We start from the raw sequence: 19,299 nt of genomic DNA on the forward strand, positions 1-19,299 counted from the left end.
CTCAACCTCTGTACCTCTGTGCAACACCAGGGCTACCCAGCTATCACCTAAGGACATAGTTCTGACCTTGACCTGACCATAGCCTTCACCTGTCAGACTCAGTACTGTTCTGCCTACCTCCAGCGTCCTTACTAGACTGACCCAGTTCTATCTAAATACGCCTTACCTTGGCTTGTCAGGCCTCGTAAGAAACCTAGTCATAGACACTTTGTCTGATTCCAGCTCCTGAGACCTCAGACAGACTCCAGTCACCCCTTATTTGCAATTTCAGTGACCCACAGTCAATCATGGTCCAAAAGTATTAAATGGAACATCCCAGAAATAAACAATTTACAAGTTTTTAATCGCACACGGTTCTGAGTAGGGCAATGAAATCTCACGCCATCCTGCTCCGTCCTGCCCAGAACGCGAATCATCCCTTTCTTTGTCCAGCATGGCCACACTGCAGGCAGCCCCTGCCCATTAGTCACTTAGTCGCCCTCTAGGTTATTAGCACGACTGTCGTGGGCACCACAGTTATGTTCGAGTAACCTTTATCTTACTTAATAATGGCCCCAAAGAGCAGGCACAGTGATGCCTGTAATTCAGACATGCCAAAGAGAAGCCATAAAGTACTTCCCTTCAGTAAAAAGATGAACGTTCTCCACTTAATATAGAAAGAAAAAAATGGCACACTGAGGTTACTAAGATCCACAGTAAGCATGAATCTTCTACCCGTGAAATTGCGAAGAAGGGAAAAACTGGGAAGGGCAAGGACCGTACAATAAAATATCTTGAGAGGGACCACATTCACGTAACTCATTATATTGTTCTAATTGCTCTATTTTATTGTTATTAATCTTATAGTACTGTTGTTAGTCTCTTACTGTTCCTAATTTGCAAATTAAACTTTATCACAGATAAGTACGTATAGGAAAAAACACAGTCTCTAGGGTTCAGTACTATCCGTGGTTTCAGGCACCCACCGGAGGTCCTGGAACGCATCCTGTGGTTAATGGGAGACTGCTGTACACATCTAACCTGACCAGACCCCTCCCTCAGAAGGAGATTCCTGGCTGCTCACCTCGGCCCAAGAGAATCCTGGTGAGGGCCCACTGCACCAGTGTCCACGTGATGTGGCCCTCGGATATACCCTGCAGACAAGGGTCTCTAGACCCTTGTCTAACATGAGCCACTGAGATTGTACCTTACAGATGTAGCTCCTCAGTTGGTTCACCTGTCTGCTCTTTACCGGCCCCAACTCCCAAGTCCTTACCTCTTATAATCAGGTACATTCCTACCTCTCTCTCATGTGGGCTCCTCAAACCCCACCCCAGCCAGACCCCAATGCCACAGGCCACGCCTTGGCTTGGTTATGGACCCTCAGAGGCTCTGCGGCACCTGGAGCTCTGCTCGTCATACCTGGTCAGGATGCCGAGAGCCAGGTGGCTGACCTGGCTCGGGGACTTACCTACACTTGTCATATCCTGAGTTCTAATCACCTCATGGGAGTGGTCAGCCACTCACGACTCGATGCTGACTTCTCAGAACTGATCAGAGACCCCCAATGTATGTACCTGCCCCATGCCACAGACCTAAATCTCAGCTCACAGATTCAGGTTTAAGTACCTGTATGTGGCTTTGGATCCTCAGACCTCACTTGATAGAAACATCTCTAATTACCTGGGTCTCCTCCAGAATTCAGAGACCTCACCTATACCTTTACCTGTCCTGGCACCTTCTAGAACTCACCTTTACCTGTCCTTGTTCCTTTTCAGATCCCACCAGGTAAAATTAGCTCTTCAGTGTGTGCTGGCTGGCTGAGCCCTGGGACAGCCCACGATTCACTGTCACACCGCTGCCTGATCGCAACATACACAGCTGCCCCATGACCGACCTCAATAGACTGGGCCTCACCACTGTACGTACCTCTGCCAGGCCGGACCCTTCCAATCTTACCTCAGAGCCAATACACTATCCCTACGTCTGTCCTGACTCCTCTGCCTCACCTGGGATGCCCTAACTCCAGAAGCTCACCTGTCCCTGTTCCTGGCTCCTCAGATGGCAACGTCTCAATTCGGCATTATATACATTTGGTGAACCAGGCAGGTGCCTCCCCCAGCTACTGTGGCATGTGGTCTGTCTGGCCTGGCTCAGGCAACCTCCACTGTGCCTAGCCACTCAGGCCTCACTAGCCAACCCCAGCCCCATGTTCCTGTGGCCAAGTGTCACTCCTAGGCCTTACCTGGGAGACACAGGCCTCTCCCTAAGCCACATCCCAACTCATCTCTGTCCGCTGGGTAGTTACGGGCACTGAAAACCCAGCTTGGGACAGCAGCCCACTCTGCTGGGCTCCGTGGAGAGCAGCTGCACCCACATGTCCCTGAGCACCAGTTGCTCAGGCTCCAGACCCCAGGGAGGAGGTGGAAGGTGCCTCCCCTCCTTGACCGAGCGTGCAGCGTTTATTAGAAGCTGCGCAGTCTCTCTTGACCGGGGCTCCTCATCTGAACCAGTGGATGCAGAAAATTATTTGAGTGCCTTTGCACTTATGCCAAGGATGGTACATAACCAGTCTACCCTAGAAAGAAGTTAACTCATTACACATAATAGATGCCTTACGGCTTAATTCTTTCCCAGACTCCAAGGCCCTTAGAACTTCAAGATGTTGCATTTGTGGATGCTGCCACCATGCAAAGAGCTTCCAGTTGAAAGGCCTAGAAACAGCCCCAGAGGGATGAAGCCGTACTTGGCGCGCCTGCCATGGTCACGCGCACTGCACTCACAGCACCCACACCACACCCTGCACTGTGTCCCTGCACCCGAGCCTCCACTGCACTCCACAGCCAGAGCCCTTCTCACACCACACCCTGCACTGTGTCCCTGAACCCGAGCCTCCCCTGCACTCCGCAGCCAGAGCCCTTCTCACACCACACCCTGCACTGTGTCCCTGCACCCGAGCCTCCACTGCACTCCACAGCCAGAGCCCTTCTCACACCACACCCTGCACTGTGTCCCTGCACCCGAGCCTCCCCTGCACTCCACAGCCAGAGCCCTTCTCACACCACACCCTGCACTGTGTCCCTGCACCCGAGCCTCCCCTGCACTCCGCAGCCAGAGCCCTTCTCACACCACACCCTGCACTGTGTCCCTGCACCCGAGCCTCCCCTGCACTCCACAGCCAGAGCCCTTCTCACACCACACCCTGCACTCAGGCCATCTGCAGGGGAAGCTCCTGCCCACTGCCGGGCGCCAGCTGTGGCTCCAGTAAAGACGAGTCTATGTGAATACCTGTCACTAGAATGGCCTGCAGCTCGGCCACTCGGCCAAGGTCTGCTCTGCTTGCTGCTGGCAAGGCCCTACCCAGGCTCCGGGCCTGGTGCCTCCTCTCTGCTGCCCTCCCGCTGCATCTTTCCAGCCCTGCCTGGTCACACCCCCTTCCTGTCTCCTGCCCCCTGGCCTTTTCAGACTGTGGCTGTAGTTCTCAGGAAAGGTCACCACTGAGAATAACTCACAAGCTCAGCTTCGTGAGGAGTGCAGGGGTGGCTCCAGTTACCCCCTAGCTGGGGGTGGAGGGGCGCTGCTGGCAGACACCGAGGGGAGTGTCACCCTAGCCCTGCGAGCTCGGCCCACCCTTGGTGGAAGCGGAGCCCTCATCCTGACTGGGCTGCTCCTGCCCTACAGGCCTCTCTGAGGGTCTCCTGGCTTTCCTCAAAGCCAGGGATGCAGCAGGTGCTCAATAACTGGGAACCTGACTCCATGGGCCCCTGATCTGTGGCTCAATGGTCATGACTTAGCAAAGGACACAAAACTAACCCAGGAAGGAAGTGCCTTTACTTACATCCCAGAACTCGAACATGTTGTGAGGGTCAATTCCGAACTCCTTCACTTTGGCCTGAAAAGGGGCAGAAGGAGAGGGCGAGAAGGAAGCACGTGTGAGCTGACAAGAACAGGAGCTCCAGGGTACGAGGAGTTAGCGACGGGAGCTGTCGGAGCACCCCCACCTTCTGCAGAGCCCCAGATGGGGCAGGGCTGGAACAGCTCAGGAGTCCAGGACAGGGACCAAGAGCCGCCCACCCCCAGAGCTGGACACTGGGCCAGCTCAAATCCAGCACACCTGTGGCCTAGCACCTGTGAAGCCTTCCTGCTGAGGGGGCTGCACGCCCAGCTCGAGGACCTGGCCCGCACACTGCTCTGGTAAGACCCACGTCCTTCTACCTGTCGGGGCGCCAGAGGCTGACCCCCCAGGATGCCTGGGAGACTGAACCTAGGACTGGTGGGGGCACCTGCCAGGTCAGGTGCCACACAGCCAGGACACCGGCCCAGCCTTTCCAAACCCTGAGATGGTGACTCTGCCCCAGGAAACCGTCAGGGGTGATCAGTGCTACTCTTCGGTGCTCCAATCCCCCAGGCAGCGACGCCCTACTACCCAGTCTGAGCTCCGCCTACAGGAGCCAGATAGTGGGACTGGGTTAGCCAGCCTAAAGATGGCTGCCGACCTCCGCCGATGGGCAGGCCAGCAGTGGAGGCAGAAAAGGGGTGGGAAGGAGCAGTGAGGAAGACCTAGGTATGGTTCCAACTCTGACACAGCCCAGAACAAAGCCCACCGCACAGAAGTGCTCGCCAAGTTTGCGGTGGTTGTTACTCCTGGAGCCCGACCCCCACCCTACCTCGCACAACCTCCAACCAGGCCAACTGTGAGGGCTAGCAGGCAGGCGTTCTAGTCCGGGCAATCAGTGGGCAAAAAGTTACATCCCTTCGTTGGGGCCAACATCCTTATGTAAGAATTGGGAGGCGATCCTCGGCCCTGGCCAGCATTCCCATTTGGGGAGAGGCCAGCAGCAGAGTTGCAGAGGCCAAGAAAGGGCCTGTGCATGGAGTGTTCTAAATATCAGACAGGCCTGGGAGATGGATGGGGTTGACACAACCTCACTGACTGCAAACCCCTCCCTGGAGCTGCAGAGACTCGATGGGAGAATGCAAAAAAGGACAAGGACGCCGGGCGTGGTGGCACATGCCTGTAGTCCCAGCTACTCGGGAGGCTGAGGCGGGAGGATCGCTTGAGCCCAGGAGTTCTGGGCTGTAGTGCGCTATGCCGATCGGGTGTCCGCACTAAGTTCGGCATCAATATGGTGACCTCCCGGGAGCGGGGGACCACCAGGTTGCCTAAGGAGGGGTGAACCGGCCCAGGTCGGAAAAAAGGACAAGGACAGTTTGTAGACCATGTCCCTCATGGGTAACAACCCCTCCATCCCATCAGCCAAGCCAAGATCCCCGAACCTGTGAACCACATCTTGGTGTGTGTATTCTGAAAGGCCATGTCCTTGTGTGGCCTGGGTCCACCCTGGGATGTAGTCTGGGGACCCACGAGGGCACTTACTGTGTTGGTAGACAGGGCAACAAAGTGCTTCGCAACAGCTGAAGGCTGCAAGAGACAGAGACAAGTTACACTGAACCCAGCCCAGGCGACCACCCGAGGGAGTGATCACTCCCATCTCTTAAAGAAATCAAGATCCTCAGTTCTGAGCCTGTTGGAGAAGCCCCACCTCAAGGTCCAGAGGACGAGAGGTCAGAGGCTGGCTGACTCAGCCTACCTCACCAGCATACAAAGCCCAGGGGCCTTAAAGAAAGGGCCCTTGGCCCTGGCCAGTTGGCTCAGTGGTAGAGTGTTGGCCCAATATGTGGAAGTCCCAGGTTTGATTCCTGGTCAGGGCACACAGGAAAAGTGCCCATCTGCTTCTCCACCCCCTCCCATACTTCTCTTTCTCTCTCTCTCTCTCTCTCTTCTCCTCTCCTCCTATAGCCAAGGCTCGATTAGAGTGAGTTGGCCCTGGGCACTGAGGTTGGCTCCATGGCCTCTGCCTCATGTGCTAAAAAATGGCTCTGGTTGCAACCGAGCGAGGGCCCCATATTGGCAGAGCATCATCGCCCTAGTGGGCTTGCCGGGTGGATCCCAGTTGGGGCACATGCAGGAGTCTGTCTCTGCCTCCACTCCTCTCTAAAATTAAAAAAAAGAAACAGCCCTCAGTCCTGGCACAACAGGTCAGTTGGTTAGACCATCGTCCTGAAGCACAGAGGCTGCTGGTTTGATCCCTGGTCAGGGCACATGCAGAAACAGACTGGTGCTTCTGTTTCTCTCTCTCTCTCTCTCTCTCTCTCTCTCTCTCTCTCTCTCCTTCTAGTTCTAAAATCAATAAATAAAATTTTTAAAAAACAAGAAAAAAAAAAGAAATGGCCTTTAGCTAATTAGAGCAGGTTCAGCCACGTTTGCTGCATCTGGTTTGTTCAGGACTGACAAAGCCAAATGTCTTAAACAAAATGATCAGGCACCAGAGAGCCTGCCTCCTACTACACAAATAGAGCTATAGGGCTATAGGGCGAGGTTCGGCCATCAGGTGGATGGGCAACCCCACCCCCACCCCCATCCTTCCTGACCTATGCACCGCCCACCACCCCCTGCCCACGCAGCACTCACATCCTTGGCTGCCAGGAGAAGCCACTCCTTCGCTGTCTCCGCATTAGTGATGGTCTCCTGGGTGGTAAAGGTCTGCAGCCAGAGAGTGAAGCAGTTGGTCCCCAGCTCAGGGTCTGTGCAGCCTAGAGCCAGGGCTTAGCAGCAGAGGCATGTGGGTGCCCAATTGTCCTAAGCAGCAGTGCATGATTCCCCATAACCTACACCCACATGTCCACAAAGCCACGGTAAGTGACTGTCTGTGTGTGTGGCTAAAAGGGGCCTGGATGTAGCAGCGTCATCCTGAGATTCCAGGACTTCAAAACCAGAGAGAGGGGAACCCTAGTAAGAGCCACAACCCATCTCCTTTCCCCCGATCCCTGCCACAAGTCAAAGAGCGGAGTATCTTCCAGAAGGGGGGCTGTGGCCACACCTGGACCTCCCCTCGGCTCAGGCTTGGCTGTATCTCCAAATCCAGATGGAATCCTTAGTATTTTATGTGCGTTAATGTGAATAAATAGAGCATAAATGAAAACAAACAAATGCTTACAAACAAAAGCATGGCTCAGGGATCAGAAAGGAGCAGACCCTAGGGACAGATCTCTAAGGATGAGAGCAGTCCACCTGGAGCACAGATCCTACAAAGTGAGTTGAGTATGGCCTCAAGACCAAGACTCAAACTGATCAGTCCAGGCTTTCATCAGGTAAACAGTGCTTGCTGCCAGACAAGGCAGAGTCTGAGGGCCGCTGGGCTGACCCGATCCACAAAGCACAACTCGGAAGTGGTGGGGAGAGTCCCACGCCCGCCCCCACTCCATCACACACAGAGGAGCAAGGCTGGGTTTGAGGCCTGTACCTTGGAGGCGATGATGAACAGGGAAGACTCAGGATTCAGGCTGGCCAGGGTTTTGGCAATGTGGGTCCCGTCAATGTTGGAGACAAACCAGACCCTGGGACCTCCTGCAGAATACGGCTTAAGGGCTTCAGTCACCATGAGGGGTCCCTGTGGGGAGACACGGCATCAGAAAACAAGATTTCAGGGCCAAGAGCGGGGGACAGCCAGGTCCCATCATGGAGAAAACAAGGCCCTGGATGGGAACCCTTAGCCCACCCCAAGACCATCCTCTCCTTACCAGGTCAGAGCCACCGATGCCGATGTTAATGACGTCTGTGATGGGCTTGCCCGAGTACCCCTTCCAGTCACCGCTTCGGACATTCTGGCATAGAGTGAGAGATGTGGTCAGCCCAGAGCCCCGAGGATAAGCTGCTGCCATGCCTGACCAGGCGGTGGCGCAGTGGATAGAACGTCAGACTGAGACGCAGAGGACCCAGGTTTGAAACCCTGAGGTCACTGGCTTCAGTGCGGGCTCACCACATGGAGTCGCTGGCTTGAGCATGGAATCATAGACATGACCCCATGGTTGCCAGCTTCAGCCCAAGGCCACTGGGTTCAGCAAGGGGTCACTCACTCTGCTATAGCCCGCCGATCAAGGCACACAGGAGAAAGCAATCAATGAACAACTAAGGTGCCACAACGAAGACTTTATGATTCTTATCTTTCTCCCTTCCTGTCTGTCTGTCCTTATCTGTCCCTCTCTCTGTCTCTGCTGCTGCTGCAAAAATAAAGTCACTACAGTACTTCTGTATCCTTATGTCACGGTCCTAACCACAGGGGCCATTGAGTGGCAGATCCCTGTCACACTCATACCCATCTATTTCATCAGTAACAAAGCGGGATGACATTCCCACCTCGCTGTAATATTGTTGAAACTCTCAGCACCCAATATATCAGAGACCAAGAGATGTAAAATGCCAACTACTGTGACTGGTCCATACCAGAAAAAGGAGGATTAGACACACAGCCAACCTCCACATGGACCCCAATGATGATTTCTTCCTGGTTTACACATCCCGGCAGCGCCCCATACTGAGCAGGGCTGACCTGTGCACCCATTAGGGACTGTGAACGTGAGAGAGCATGACTTCAGAAGTTGGGTCAGGAAAGACGTTGCAAGTTCGGCCTTGACCTCTTGTGTCACTTTTGGTGGAGCCATCTACTATGCTGTGAGGACATATAAAGGTCACATGAAGAAGCCCATGTGTCAAGAACTGAGGTGAGCCTGACCAGGCAGTGGCGCAGTGGATAGAGCGTCGGACTGGGATGCAGAGGACCCAGGTTCAAGACCCCAAGGTTGCCAGCTTGAGCACAGGCTCATCTGGTTTGAGCAAAGCTCACCAGCTTGGACACAAGGTCGCTGGCTCGAGCAAGGGGTTACTTGGTCTGCTGAAGGCTCGCGGTCAAGGCACATATGAGAAAGCAATCAACGAACAACTAAGGTGTCGCAACGAAAAACTGATGATTGATGCTTCTCGTCTCTCTCCGTTCCTGTCTGTCTGTCCCTATCTCTGACTCTCTCTGATTCTCTCTGTGTCTCTGTAAAAAAAAAAAAAGAAAAAAAAGAACTGAGGTGTTCTTCTGACAGCCAGGGCCAATTCACCATCTGGAGTGGGAACCACCATGGAAGAAGATCCTTCAGAACCCACCAAATATGCAGACAACTGCAGCTTTGCAAACATCTTGACCACAACCTCAAGAAACACCCCAAACCAAGACCACTTCATAATTTCTGACCCCTAGAAACTATGTAGCCCTGGCTGGTTTGCTCAATGGATAGAGCATCAGCCCAGGGTGCAGATGTCCCAGGTTTGATTCCTGGTCAGGGCACACACACATGAGGAACGACCATCTGCTTCTCTCCCTCCCTCTTCCCTTCCTCTCCTTCTCCTCTCGCAGCCAGTGGTTCAACTGGTTTGAGTGTCGGCCTCGAGTGCTGAGGATAGTTCTGCTGATTTGAGCAACCCAGATGGATGGCCGGGTGGATCCCAGCCAGGGCACATGTGGGAGTCTGTCTCTCTATCTCCCCTCCTCTCAAAAAAAGAAGAAAAAATGAGAAAGAAATTATGTGAGATAAATGTTTATTGCTGTTTTAAGCCACATTTGGGTATAATTTGTTATATAACGATAAATAACTAATGCAGATTTTGGTACCAAAAATCTCTACCAAAGTAGGATATTGCCATAACAAATCCAAAACTTTGTGGGCAAATGCTAAAAGAACCTTGAAAAGAGGAAAAACCAAACCAAACAAAAGAACCTGGAGGAGAGTTAGTGAAAGCCTGAAAAACCACGGAGCGACTGTTAGCCAAAGTCTAATGGTCCTCAGAGGCTGCTAATACAGATTTGAAGAAAAGGGAGGAAAACATTATTGGAAATTGGAGGGAACAGAAACCTTGTTATGTAGTGACAGAACGTTTAACAACACTGTTTCCTGTATTAACAGGGAAAGTAAAAGATATATCTATTTACAACAATCTAGATGATGTAGCTACAGAGTGTCACTGTATTAAAGGAACTGCCTGGATTTTTTGTGGTTATAGTTAAAATATAAGAGGAGAAAAATAAGCTAAAGGAAAAACACTGGCCCTGGCCAGTATGTTCAGCAGTAGAGCATCGGCCCAGTGTGTCGATGTCCCAGGTTCAATTCCCAGTCAGGGCACACAGGAGAGGTTCCCACCTGCTTCTCCCCTCCTCCCCCTTCTCTCACTCTCTCTCTTCCCTTCCTGTAGCCATGGCTTGATAGATTCAACCATGTTGGCCTTGGGCACTAAGGATGGCTCTGTGGAGCCTCTACCTCAGAAGCTAAAAATAGCTCGTTTATTAGCATCGGCCCCCAGATGGGCAGAGCACTGGCTCTAGATGGTGTCACTCGGTGGATCCTAGTAGGAGCACATGTGGGAGTCTGTCTATCTCTCCCCGCACATAAAAGAAAAAAACAACAACATTTAAACAAAAAGAAGCCAGGAATTATTGGGTTTGAAAATTTCTAGCCTCTCTAGGAAACAATTGATGCTAAAATGAAGAGATGGCTCTTTGGCAAAGACCAAATGCAAGGCACTGTTACAAAAGCATAGTATAAAAAGAAAGGCAAGAGTGTAGCTATAAAACTCATTGTTAAGATATCAGAGAGCCTGACCAGGCGGTGGCACAGAGGACAGAACATTGAACTGGGACACAGAGGACCCAGGTTCAAAACCCCAAGGTTGCCAGCTTGAGTGTGGGCTCATCTGAGTAGAGTGCAGGCTCACCAGCTTGAGCACGGGGTTGCTGACTTGAGCGTGGGATCATAGACATGACCCCACGGTAGCTGGCTTGAGCTCAAAGGTCACAGGCTTGAAGCCTAAGGTCACTGACTTGAGCAAGGGGTTGCTAGCTCTGCTGTAGCCCCCTAGTCAAGGCATATAAGAGAAAGCAATCAATGAACAACTAAGGTGCCTCAACGAAGAATTGATTCTTCTCATCTCTCTCCCTTCCTGGCTGTCTCTATTGGTCATAATATAGAGAACCTTTTGGTCAAAGATAAGGCTTCTAAGAAACTCAAAAGCACTGCCTCTGAAGCAATGGTAGTAAAGGACTTATCTTGAAGAAACATGGTATTGCTTTTTTTTTTTTTTAATTATTTATTCATTTTAGAGAGGAGAGGTGAGAGAGAGAGAGAGAGAAAGAGAGAGAGAGAGAGAGAGAGAGAGAGAGAAGGGGGAGGAGCAGGAAGCTTCAACTCCCATATGTGCCTTAACCAGGCAAGCCAGGGTTTTGAACCAACATGGTATTGCTTTTGTCTAATGGAGTGAATCCACCATCCCAATAAGCTTCATAGAAGACCCACAAAGTTTCTAGGAAAACTGAATTGTCAGAAGAAACACCACCAGCTTGGACTAAAAGAAACAGAGAAGGTACAAAGGGAAAAGAACCCTTTAGATTCCCATGTTTCTACCAACAGTAAGCAGGCTGAGAACACTGCAGTTGCAAACAAAATGCCTCTCATATAAAAGGGATGAATGAAGGCAAAGCCAAAGCCCTAAGGAATGACTCCCAAGCCTTGAGGACTAACCCAGTAACTGTATCATGCTGGATTTCAGAATTGCTTTGGATCAATGGCCTTTGTGTGCTTCCCATTTCTCCCTCTTTTTGTAAAAGAATTATCCTGTCAGCTATCCTATGCTCATCTCACTGTTGTATGTGGGGTGTGAGGGGGTAAATAACTTGTCTCTTTAATTTACATGTCTCCAGGTCAAAAGGAACTGTAAGTTGTATTAAAAGAAATACAAGTATTATTATTACATCTGTACCTAATTTAGATGATGAGGTTCTTGACTTTGAACTGATACTATAACACGATATCACCTTAAGACAGGGGTCAGGAACCTTTTTGGCTGAGAGAGCCATGAACGCCACATATTTTAAAATGTAATTCCATGAGAGCCATACAATGACCTGTGTACCTTACGCATTATCCAATAAAAATTTGGTGTTGTCCCGGAGGACAGCTGTGATTGGCTCCAGCCACCCGCAACCATGAACATGAGCAGTAGGAAATGAATGGATTGTAATACATGAAAATGTTTTATATTTTTAACGTTATTTTTTTATTTATGATTTGTCTGCGAGCCAGATGCAGCCATCAAAAGAGCCACATCTGGCTCGCGAGCCATAGGTTCCCGACCCCTGCATTAGGAGAAGGTGAGTGGGGATATTCTGCATATGGAAGGACCACGACGAATCACTGGGAGCCAGAGGGCAGACTATGGTAGCCGACTCCATGATGGTTCCCCATGAGACTTGCCACCTGGCATTCATGTCTGTATGTAGTCCTCTCCCACTCTGATCAGAACTGACCTTTAAACCAACAGGGTACCACAGAAATCAAAGACTAATTTCTGATGCTAGCTCATAAAAGACCTTGAGTCACTGTGGATCACTCCGACTGGGGACAATAAGCTGCCTTGTCATGAGGACATACAAATAGTCTGTGGAGAGGTCTACCTGGTGAGGAACTGAAGGCTCTCAAAAACCAGCACTAATTGGTTGTGAGCCACTTGGAAGCAGATCCTGCAGCGCCCACCCCCACCCCCACCCGTCAAGGCTTTTTTTTTTTTAAGATTTTACTTATTGACTTTAGGGACAGGAGAAAGAATAACAGTGGGGGGAGGATTGGGAAGCTTTAACTCATAGTAGTTGCTTCTTGTATATACTTTGACCAGGCAAGCCCAGGGTTTTGAACCAATGTCCTCAGCATTCCAGGTCGACGCCATATCCACTGTGTCACCACAGGTCAGGCCCAATAGCCTTTAATTAATTAATTTATTTATTTTTGAGATTTAAGAGAGAGGAACAGATAGGGACAGACAAGAAGGGAGAGATGAGAAACATCAATTCTTTTCTTATTTTTTGTATTTTTCTGAAGTTGGAAACGGGGAGGCAGTCAGACTCCTGCATGCGCCTGACCGGGATCCACCCGGCATGCCCACCAGGGGGCGATGCTCTGCCCATCTGGGGCATTGCTCTGTTGCAACCAGAGCCATTCTAGCGCCTGAGGCAGAGGCCACAGAGCCATTCTCAGTGCCCGGGCCAACTTTGCTCCAGTGGGGCCTTGGCTGCGGTAGAAGAAGAGAGAGACAGAAAGGAAGGAGAGGGGGAGGGGTGAAGCAGATGAGCGCTTCTCCTGTGTGCCCTGGCCAAGAATCGAACCTGGGACTCCTGCACGCCAGGCCGACGCTCTACCACTGAGCCAACCGGCCAGGGCCACCCAATAGCCTTTAAACAGGTGTCACCCAGGGCCAACATCTTGACTACAACTTGATGAGATCTGAGGCAGAACCAGCCAGCAGAGACACTGCAAATTCCTGATCCTCAGAGATTTTGGTTGTTGTTGTTAGTTGCTAAACTCCAGAATAATTTGAAGATCTAGCAACTTTTATTTTTGCTTTAAATAATATTCAACTTACGGAAAATTTCCCATCAATGCAGAAAGGAAATAAGCTGCACATCTTCTCAACTCTCAATCTCACTATTAAAGTTTTATTATAATAAAGCATCTCAGAGAAGAATGTTTAATGTAACTATATGCACTCTTTCACTGACCAGGTGGTATTTTATGACACATGTCAATTCTGTACTTCCTTTTTTAACTTCATAGTATATCCTGAACAGCATGAGTCAATGCAACCGTAGCTCCCTAATTCGTAATGTTTCCCAATTCCTATACTATACGAACATACACTGATTTTACGGACCAGTCCTCTCTGATAAACGAACTCAGGCTTTTTCAGTTTGTGCTACTATAATTAAGGTCATGGCAAACTCCCACCCAATCTCAGTGAACTTTTAAGAGCAAAGCCATAGAGAGTGTTCGTCGACCATGGAATTACATCCATTCAGCAGCTTTTTTATACTATAAATACCCCACCAGTCTGAATCGGGGACTCCAGCAGCCAGCTAGCTGGAAGGGAGGGCTTTCCTGGAAGCAGCTCCCCAGACAGCCAGTGGCACACTCTCCACATGGCATGCCTGAGTACACAACGGCTGATCACGCAGAGCAGCAGGCTTCCCAGGCATGTCAGCTCTGCCACTCAGAGCAGATGGCTGGAAATGTCCTTCCTCACACCCGGGGGCCATCTCATATACCAATCACTGTTAAGGAACATTCTGGAAACCTTATTTCTGTCCTTCTTCACTCCGGGAAATACTACTCATTCAGCTGCCAGGCCTCTAAGATTGATGCCCAGATCACCTCCTGTCGTTTCAGGTCTGAAAATGGCTCAGAGCCAAAGCAACCAGACTTTGACCAGCCCCATGAGGGCCACTGTTTTCAGGTACAAGTGGACCAGAGCCCAGATTATCACTCCCAGAGCACACATAAAAGATGTGCACACGCCCACAGACAAACCAGCCCACAGATATCACCTTTATACTCCAGGCTTAAGAATGTCTGCCACCTGACCTGTGGTGGTGCAGTGGATAAAGCATCGACCTGGAATGCTGAGGTCACCGGATTGAAACCCCGGGCTTGCCCAGTCAAGGCACATATAAGCAGCAACTGTGAGTTGATACTTCCTGCTCCTCCTCCCTCCCCTTTCTCTCTTTCTCTTTCCTCTATCTAAAAATCAATAAATAAAATCTTTAAAAAAAAAAACCCTGCCATCCACTGGGAAAGACTGAGGCCACAGCATTGATGTGGTGAAATCTCTAGTTGGTCTCTGAGGCTCCACCCCTACAGCCCCACTCATGAAGAGTTATGTGCACTGAGGCTGACATACGGAGGAACATCTCTTACATATTTGTAAGTACAAATAAGCTGCATTGTAGATAAAAGTGAACCTCTCTCTCTCTGTGTGTTCACGCTTGGGTATATATACACTTTAAAGAGGAGACAACAGATATGATAGTACACGCATATCCTAGTACGTGCATAGGAAGCCTTCGGAGAATTGTTTGGGGGTGTGGTGAAAGAAATTTTAAAACATTTATTTTACTTAGTTCTAGGCTAGGCAATAAGGGCATATATGACTAAAGAGATTAGAAAAAGCAAGTCTCCTCCCCACTCCCCCATCCCTCAGGGCCTCACTTTTCTTTTTTTTTCTTTTTTTTTTTTAATTTTCTGAACCCTCCTCCTGGGCCTCCCCTGGAACCGAAGCGACCGCCATGACCTCGGCCTCTGTCACCCCTCATGGCGCCCTAAATCCCGAACAATGGGGCCTCACTTTTCTTTTCAGATCTCAGCCACTGGCCAGTTTGCCCATGAGCCCTCAGCTGTCTACAGCTCAGGAAGGAAGCTGCTCCACTGCTGCCAGTGGTGGGTTCCCTCAAAACAGGGCCAGGAAATACGTGCCTTAGCCGAGCTCCCAAGGGCCAGTGATCAGACAGACCGCCCCTGCCTTGGGCTGTAGTGAGGGCTTGAGTCTTCTCCAAGGAGAGTGGAGGGATGGCCCATCAGGGCTCCCGAACTCCCAAATACATGACACATACAGCTAAAGGCAAACCCAGCCCAACAGCTGCTCACCTGGCAGAAAGACTTCATCTTCTCCAGGACCCTGTTGACCTCTGGCATCACATCCTTACCATCCACCGTAATGGGCGTATTTGACCGGTTGCGCAGGGCCACATGCAGCACTGCTCGATTCTGGGGACAAGAATCAGAGTGAGAAGATCCCCTCCCCAGGGTAGCCACACCCCCAGCTGGGCATGGTGCAGTGTGGCCCTGAAAGTCAGTCGACTTCCTAGCCGCTGGACATGCAGGCTCTGAGGTCTTTGTCCGTGGGGCTCATACTGAGAACCCACTGTGTGCTATGGAAGTAGGGGCTACCCCAGGACCCCGAGGGAAGGCAAGGCATGTGCCACCCCCTTATGTGCTGCAGACGGTCACAAGGGGATGGAGACTGGAACAAGCTTAGTATAGGCCCTAAGGGCCCACAGGTGTTCATGGTGTCAGGCTATGAAAAAGCCAAGGAAAGAGGAACACAGTCAGCAAAGGTGGAAAGTGGTGACAACACAGGTCAGAGACAAGAACGGCTTCAGAGAACTAGGGCTCATTAAGCTTAAAGTCGTTTCGTCTTCCTGATGAGAGCATATGGTGTTGGCATCTTTTGAAAAGTGCTCCCAGCCCTATGAATGTAAAGCAAAACACAGATGTCACGCTTTCCTCACCAAGTGGCCCATAATACCAACTGCCAGAAACAAAACAGACCCTAAGCCTGTGGTGGATGCCAGGCAGCTGGCCTTGTCATGTAAGAGCAACAGTCTCATCAAGCTGAAACCAGCAGAGGAGTCCTTGAAGGAAATAGATCTAAAGACATCAGGTAGGCAGGGAAGAGATGGTCGCTGGACTCCAACCTAGCGAGAGGCTCACTAAGGTGGAGGACTTCATGCTACCCTGCCAGACCCCACTCCTGTCCCACATTTGAGAGGAAAATGTACCTCTCCAGGAAGCCCTCCTTGATTGCAGCCCCTCTCAGCCTAGCCTAGCAGTGCAAGACAAGGTTGTTTGAATCCTGGCTCTGCCTCTTATAGATATGGTCTCTTGGATAAGCGACTTGACCTCTGAGCCTCAGGTTCCTCAGGTGTAAAAGGGAGATTAACATCTTTAGGTCCGGCCTCTAAATGCTCAGTGATTCTTATGTCCACAAGCTTCCACAGCAATTCAGCAACAGGGGCCACAAAGCCTGGCCTTACCACTACTTTTTATTGACTCCTACCACTAAGGAGGTTGATCTTTTGACATAAGATCCTTCTTCTCATTAATAAAACTTGTAGCAAAGCTAGAGTAGAATTAAGTTCTCCAAGCAGGCCTTGCACACTTGAGATCTGCTCTCACTTCACAGACAGGAGGAGCCAGTCACTCCACGCTACCAGACCCAGACCATCGGTCTTGGGGAAGACACACCCCGAAGCTGGGCAACTAGCTGGAGGAAATAGGTCTTCAGGCGCCTCGCCTCGTTAAGCAAAAATGTTGCCTAAGAGGAGGGGTGAAGACACAGTGAGGCTAACTGTCAGATGAACTCCAGAGGGAAGGAAGAGGCCCTGGTGGACCTGAGAAATCTGGTGCCCACTATGTCTGCTTACCTCGGTGAAGTTGATTTTCTCGCCCTTGAACATGCGGTCCCGGGCCGCTTCCACTCCCCTGGATTTGGCCTGCAAAGAGAAGACACTAAGGCCTGGTCCCACCCGCAATTGTCACCAAGGGTTCAAGACCACAAACACAAGGTGTGGTGCAGCCTTTGGAGGGCCTGACAGATGGCCGCAGCCTGGCACCCTCCCCCACTGCCTGGGAAGGGTGTGCTCAGAATCTAAGCCCAATCCAGGAGCCCAGCGCCCTGCATTGGCACATACATAGTCCCTGAGGTCCACTGAGAGAAGTAAAAATGCTCAAGGATGTGGGGCTCCCAGGAGCCCTGCTTGCCCACCACACCGTGGGTCATAGGTCAAGACTCCCACAGCAGAACATTACCAGGTTCACCAGCATCTGCATCACACCCTCCGTCACAAGGTTCTTGGAGTAATCCACCAGAATACGCCCATGGTTGGTGTTGAGTGTCAAACTGCAGAAAAATAGCAGAAGCCACTGACCACGTCCTAGGCCCCTTCTCCCAGCCTGCTCCCTGACCAGAGCTGCACCCAGAAAAAACACCCTTCTTGTGCCACACCCCAAACAGATCTCAGCTGTCCATCACTGTGGTGGCGTCTGTCACCTGCCTGCCCACCAGGCTGACCTGCAGCAGCAGCAGCAGCAGCAACAGCAGCACAGTAAATAGGGCCACCCTCTGAACGCAAATGCAGTCCCTGGGTAACCGAGAGCTAGATGCACACTCACTGCTCCTCTCCAGCTCAGGGAGTGACCAGCCCCTCCCGGAGCTTCCACTCTGTGACTCAGCTTACTCAGGGACCCAGAAGACAGGGCTGGCCATTGGGACTTACAGCCCTCGGCCACAGACCACCTCCCTAACACACCTGCGCGAAAGCACGCTCGGCCCCATCCTACCCCAAAGACTCCTTTCCATTTCCCGGTCCTTCACAAGTCTCCTTGACCTAGTCTCCTCCGCAGGAATCATATCGCCACATCTCCACCCTTCCACCAGGCTCCCCGCGATCCCCCGGGCCTGCTCTACCCTAACCGCACCCTAAAGACGTTCCCAAGCCCATTCTCTGCTGGGAGCGGGTGGGAGGGAGGGGGCCTCGCTGACACTGCAGGCTCCCCCGCACAACAGCGGAAGGAGTCCCTTCTCAAACCGCGGGGGATGGAGGGTGGGGACAGGAGGAAGGGGAGAGTCACGTCCCTGTGGAAGGGGAGTCGTGGAAGGGCCCACTTCTCATGACTAAGCAAGCCTGGGACCTCCAGCGAGCGCCGGGGGAACCTGCCTCAAGGAGGCGTCAAGGACGAAGTGCGGCCTGGTCTCGATCCCCGGTCCTGCACACCCTGAGCCCGTGCGCTGCGGCCCGACGCGTCCCGATCCTGGCCTGCACATCCCGCCCGCTTGTGGCCCCGCGCGCACCTGAAGTGGTTAAAGCGTTCTTTGTCCCCTTCGAAAAGGCGGCGCAAGTTGAGTTCAGCGCTGTGCTGGCGGTGCCATTCCTGCAGCTTCTGGAACTCTGGATTGTTGGTGAGCGCGGCCATGGCGAGACCAGCAGGCTGCACAGACAGGGACGTGGGCGGAGGAAGAACTAGCGCTGGCGCTGGCGGCACGCAAAGCACGGTCCCTGCGCCGCTAGCTGTCTTTATGGCGCAGGCGCCCAGCCCCGCCCCACCCTCCCGACCCCGCCCTCAGCGCCCGCGGGCCGACCTTGTAGCAGCCCAGCTCTAGGGCCTTCGCTGCTCTTCCTGCAATGGACCGCCAGCCACCAGTTGTGCTGCCCCTCTGCGACCTCAGCCTGCACGTGACTGGGGGGGGGGGGGGGAGGGACGGACGACGACGACAGAGGCCGATCTCTCTGTGCCCAGACTGTTGCATTCGTTCATTTATTCATTCATTTAACAAAACTCTGAACACCCTCCATGTTACAGGTCGTGTTTCAGGTGGTGCAGATACATATGGGACAAGTAAAATAAAATAAATGGCATGTCAGAAGCTTGTGTTATTGAGAAAAGGAAAACTGGAAAGGGTGTTGGGAATGGAGATTGCAATATTCAATACAATGGTCAAGGGAAAACTCACTAATGAGGTGACATTAGAGCAAAAGCCTGAAGAAGGTGAGAAAGTGAGCCAATGGGATATCTGGGTGGAAAGTGTTCAAAGGGAAGAGCAACTGCAAAGTTCCCAAGAGTGGCATTTTTTTTTTTTTTTTTTTACAGAGTCAGAGAGAGGGATAGATAGGGACAGATAGACAGGGACAGACAGACAGGAAAGGAGAGATGAGAAGCCTCAATCATTAGTTTTTCGTTGTGCATTGCGACACCTTAGTTGTTCATTGATTGCTTTCTTGTATGTGCCTTGACCACGGGCCTTCAGCAGACCGAGTAACCCCTTGCTCAAGCCAGCGACCT

General features: G+C 51.5%; 1 protein-coding gene across 1 annotated transcript in view; it reads right to left on the minus strand.

Moving 5' to 3' along the window:
- GPI (glucose-6-phosphate isomerase) overlaps positions 1-18,522 on the minus strand; it is a 34,209-nt gene extending 15,687 nt beyond the window's left edge. The window contains exons 1-9 of the mRNA XM_066242135.1: positions 18,311-18,522; positions 17,269-17,359; positions 16,884-16,952; positions 15,325-15,444; positions 7,561-7,644; positions 7,284-7,430; positions 6,452-6,523; positions 5,357-5,401; positions 3,818-3,871 (exon numbers count right to left, since the gene is read on the minus strand). Of these exons, the coding sequence (XP_066098232.1) occupies positions 3,818-3,871; positions 5,357-5,401; positions 6,452-6,523; positions 7,284-7,430; positions 7,561-7,644; positions 15,325-15,444; positions 16,884-16,952; positions 17,269-17,359; positions 18,311-18,432 (804 nt within the window). The 5' untranslated portion in view covers positions 18,433-18,522. The remainder of the gene's footprint in view (positions 1-3,817; positions 3,872-5,356; positions 5,402-6,451; positions 6,524-7,283; positions 7,431-7,560; positions 7,645-15,324; positions 15,445-16,883; positions 16,953-17,268; positions 17,360-18,310) is intronic.
- Positions 18,523-19,299: the final 777 nt, after the last annotated feature.

The sequence above is a fragment of the Saccopteryx bilineata genome, chromosome 9 (genome assembly GCF_036850765.1).
Source record: "Saccopteryx bilineata isolate mSacBil1 chromosome 9, mSacBil1_pri_phased_curated, whole genome shotgun sequence".
Taxonomy (NCBI): Eukaryota; Metazoa; Chordata; class Mammalia; order Chiroptera; family Emballonuridae; genus Saccopteryx; species Saccopteryx bilineata.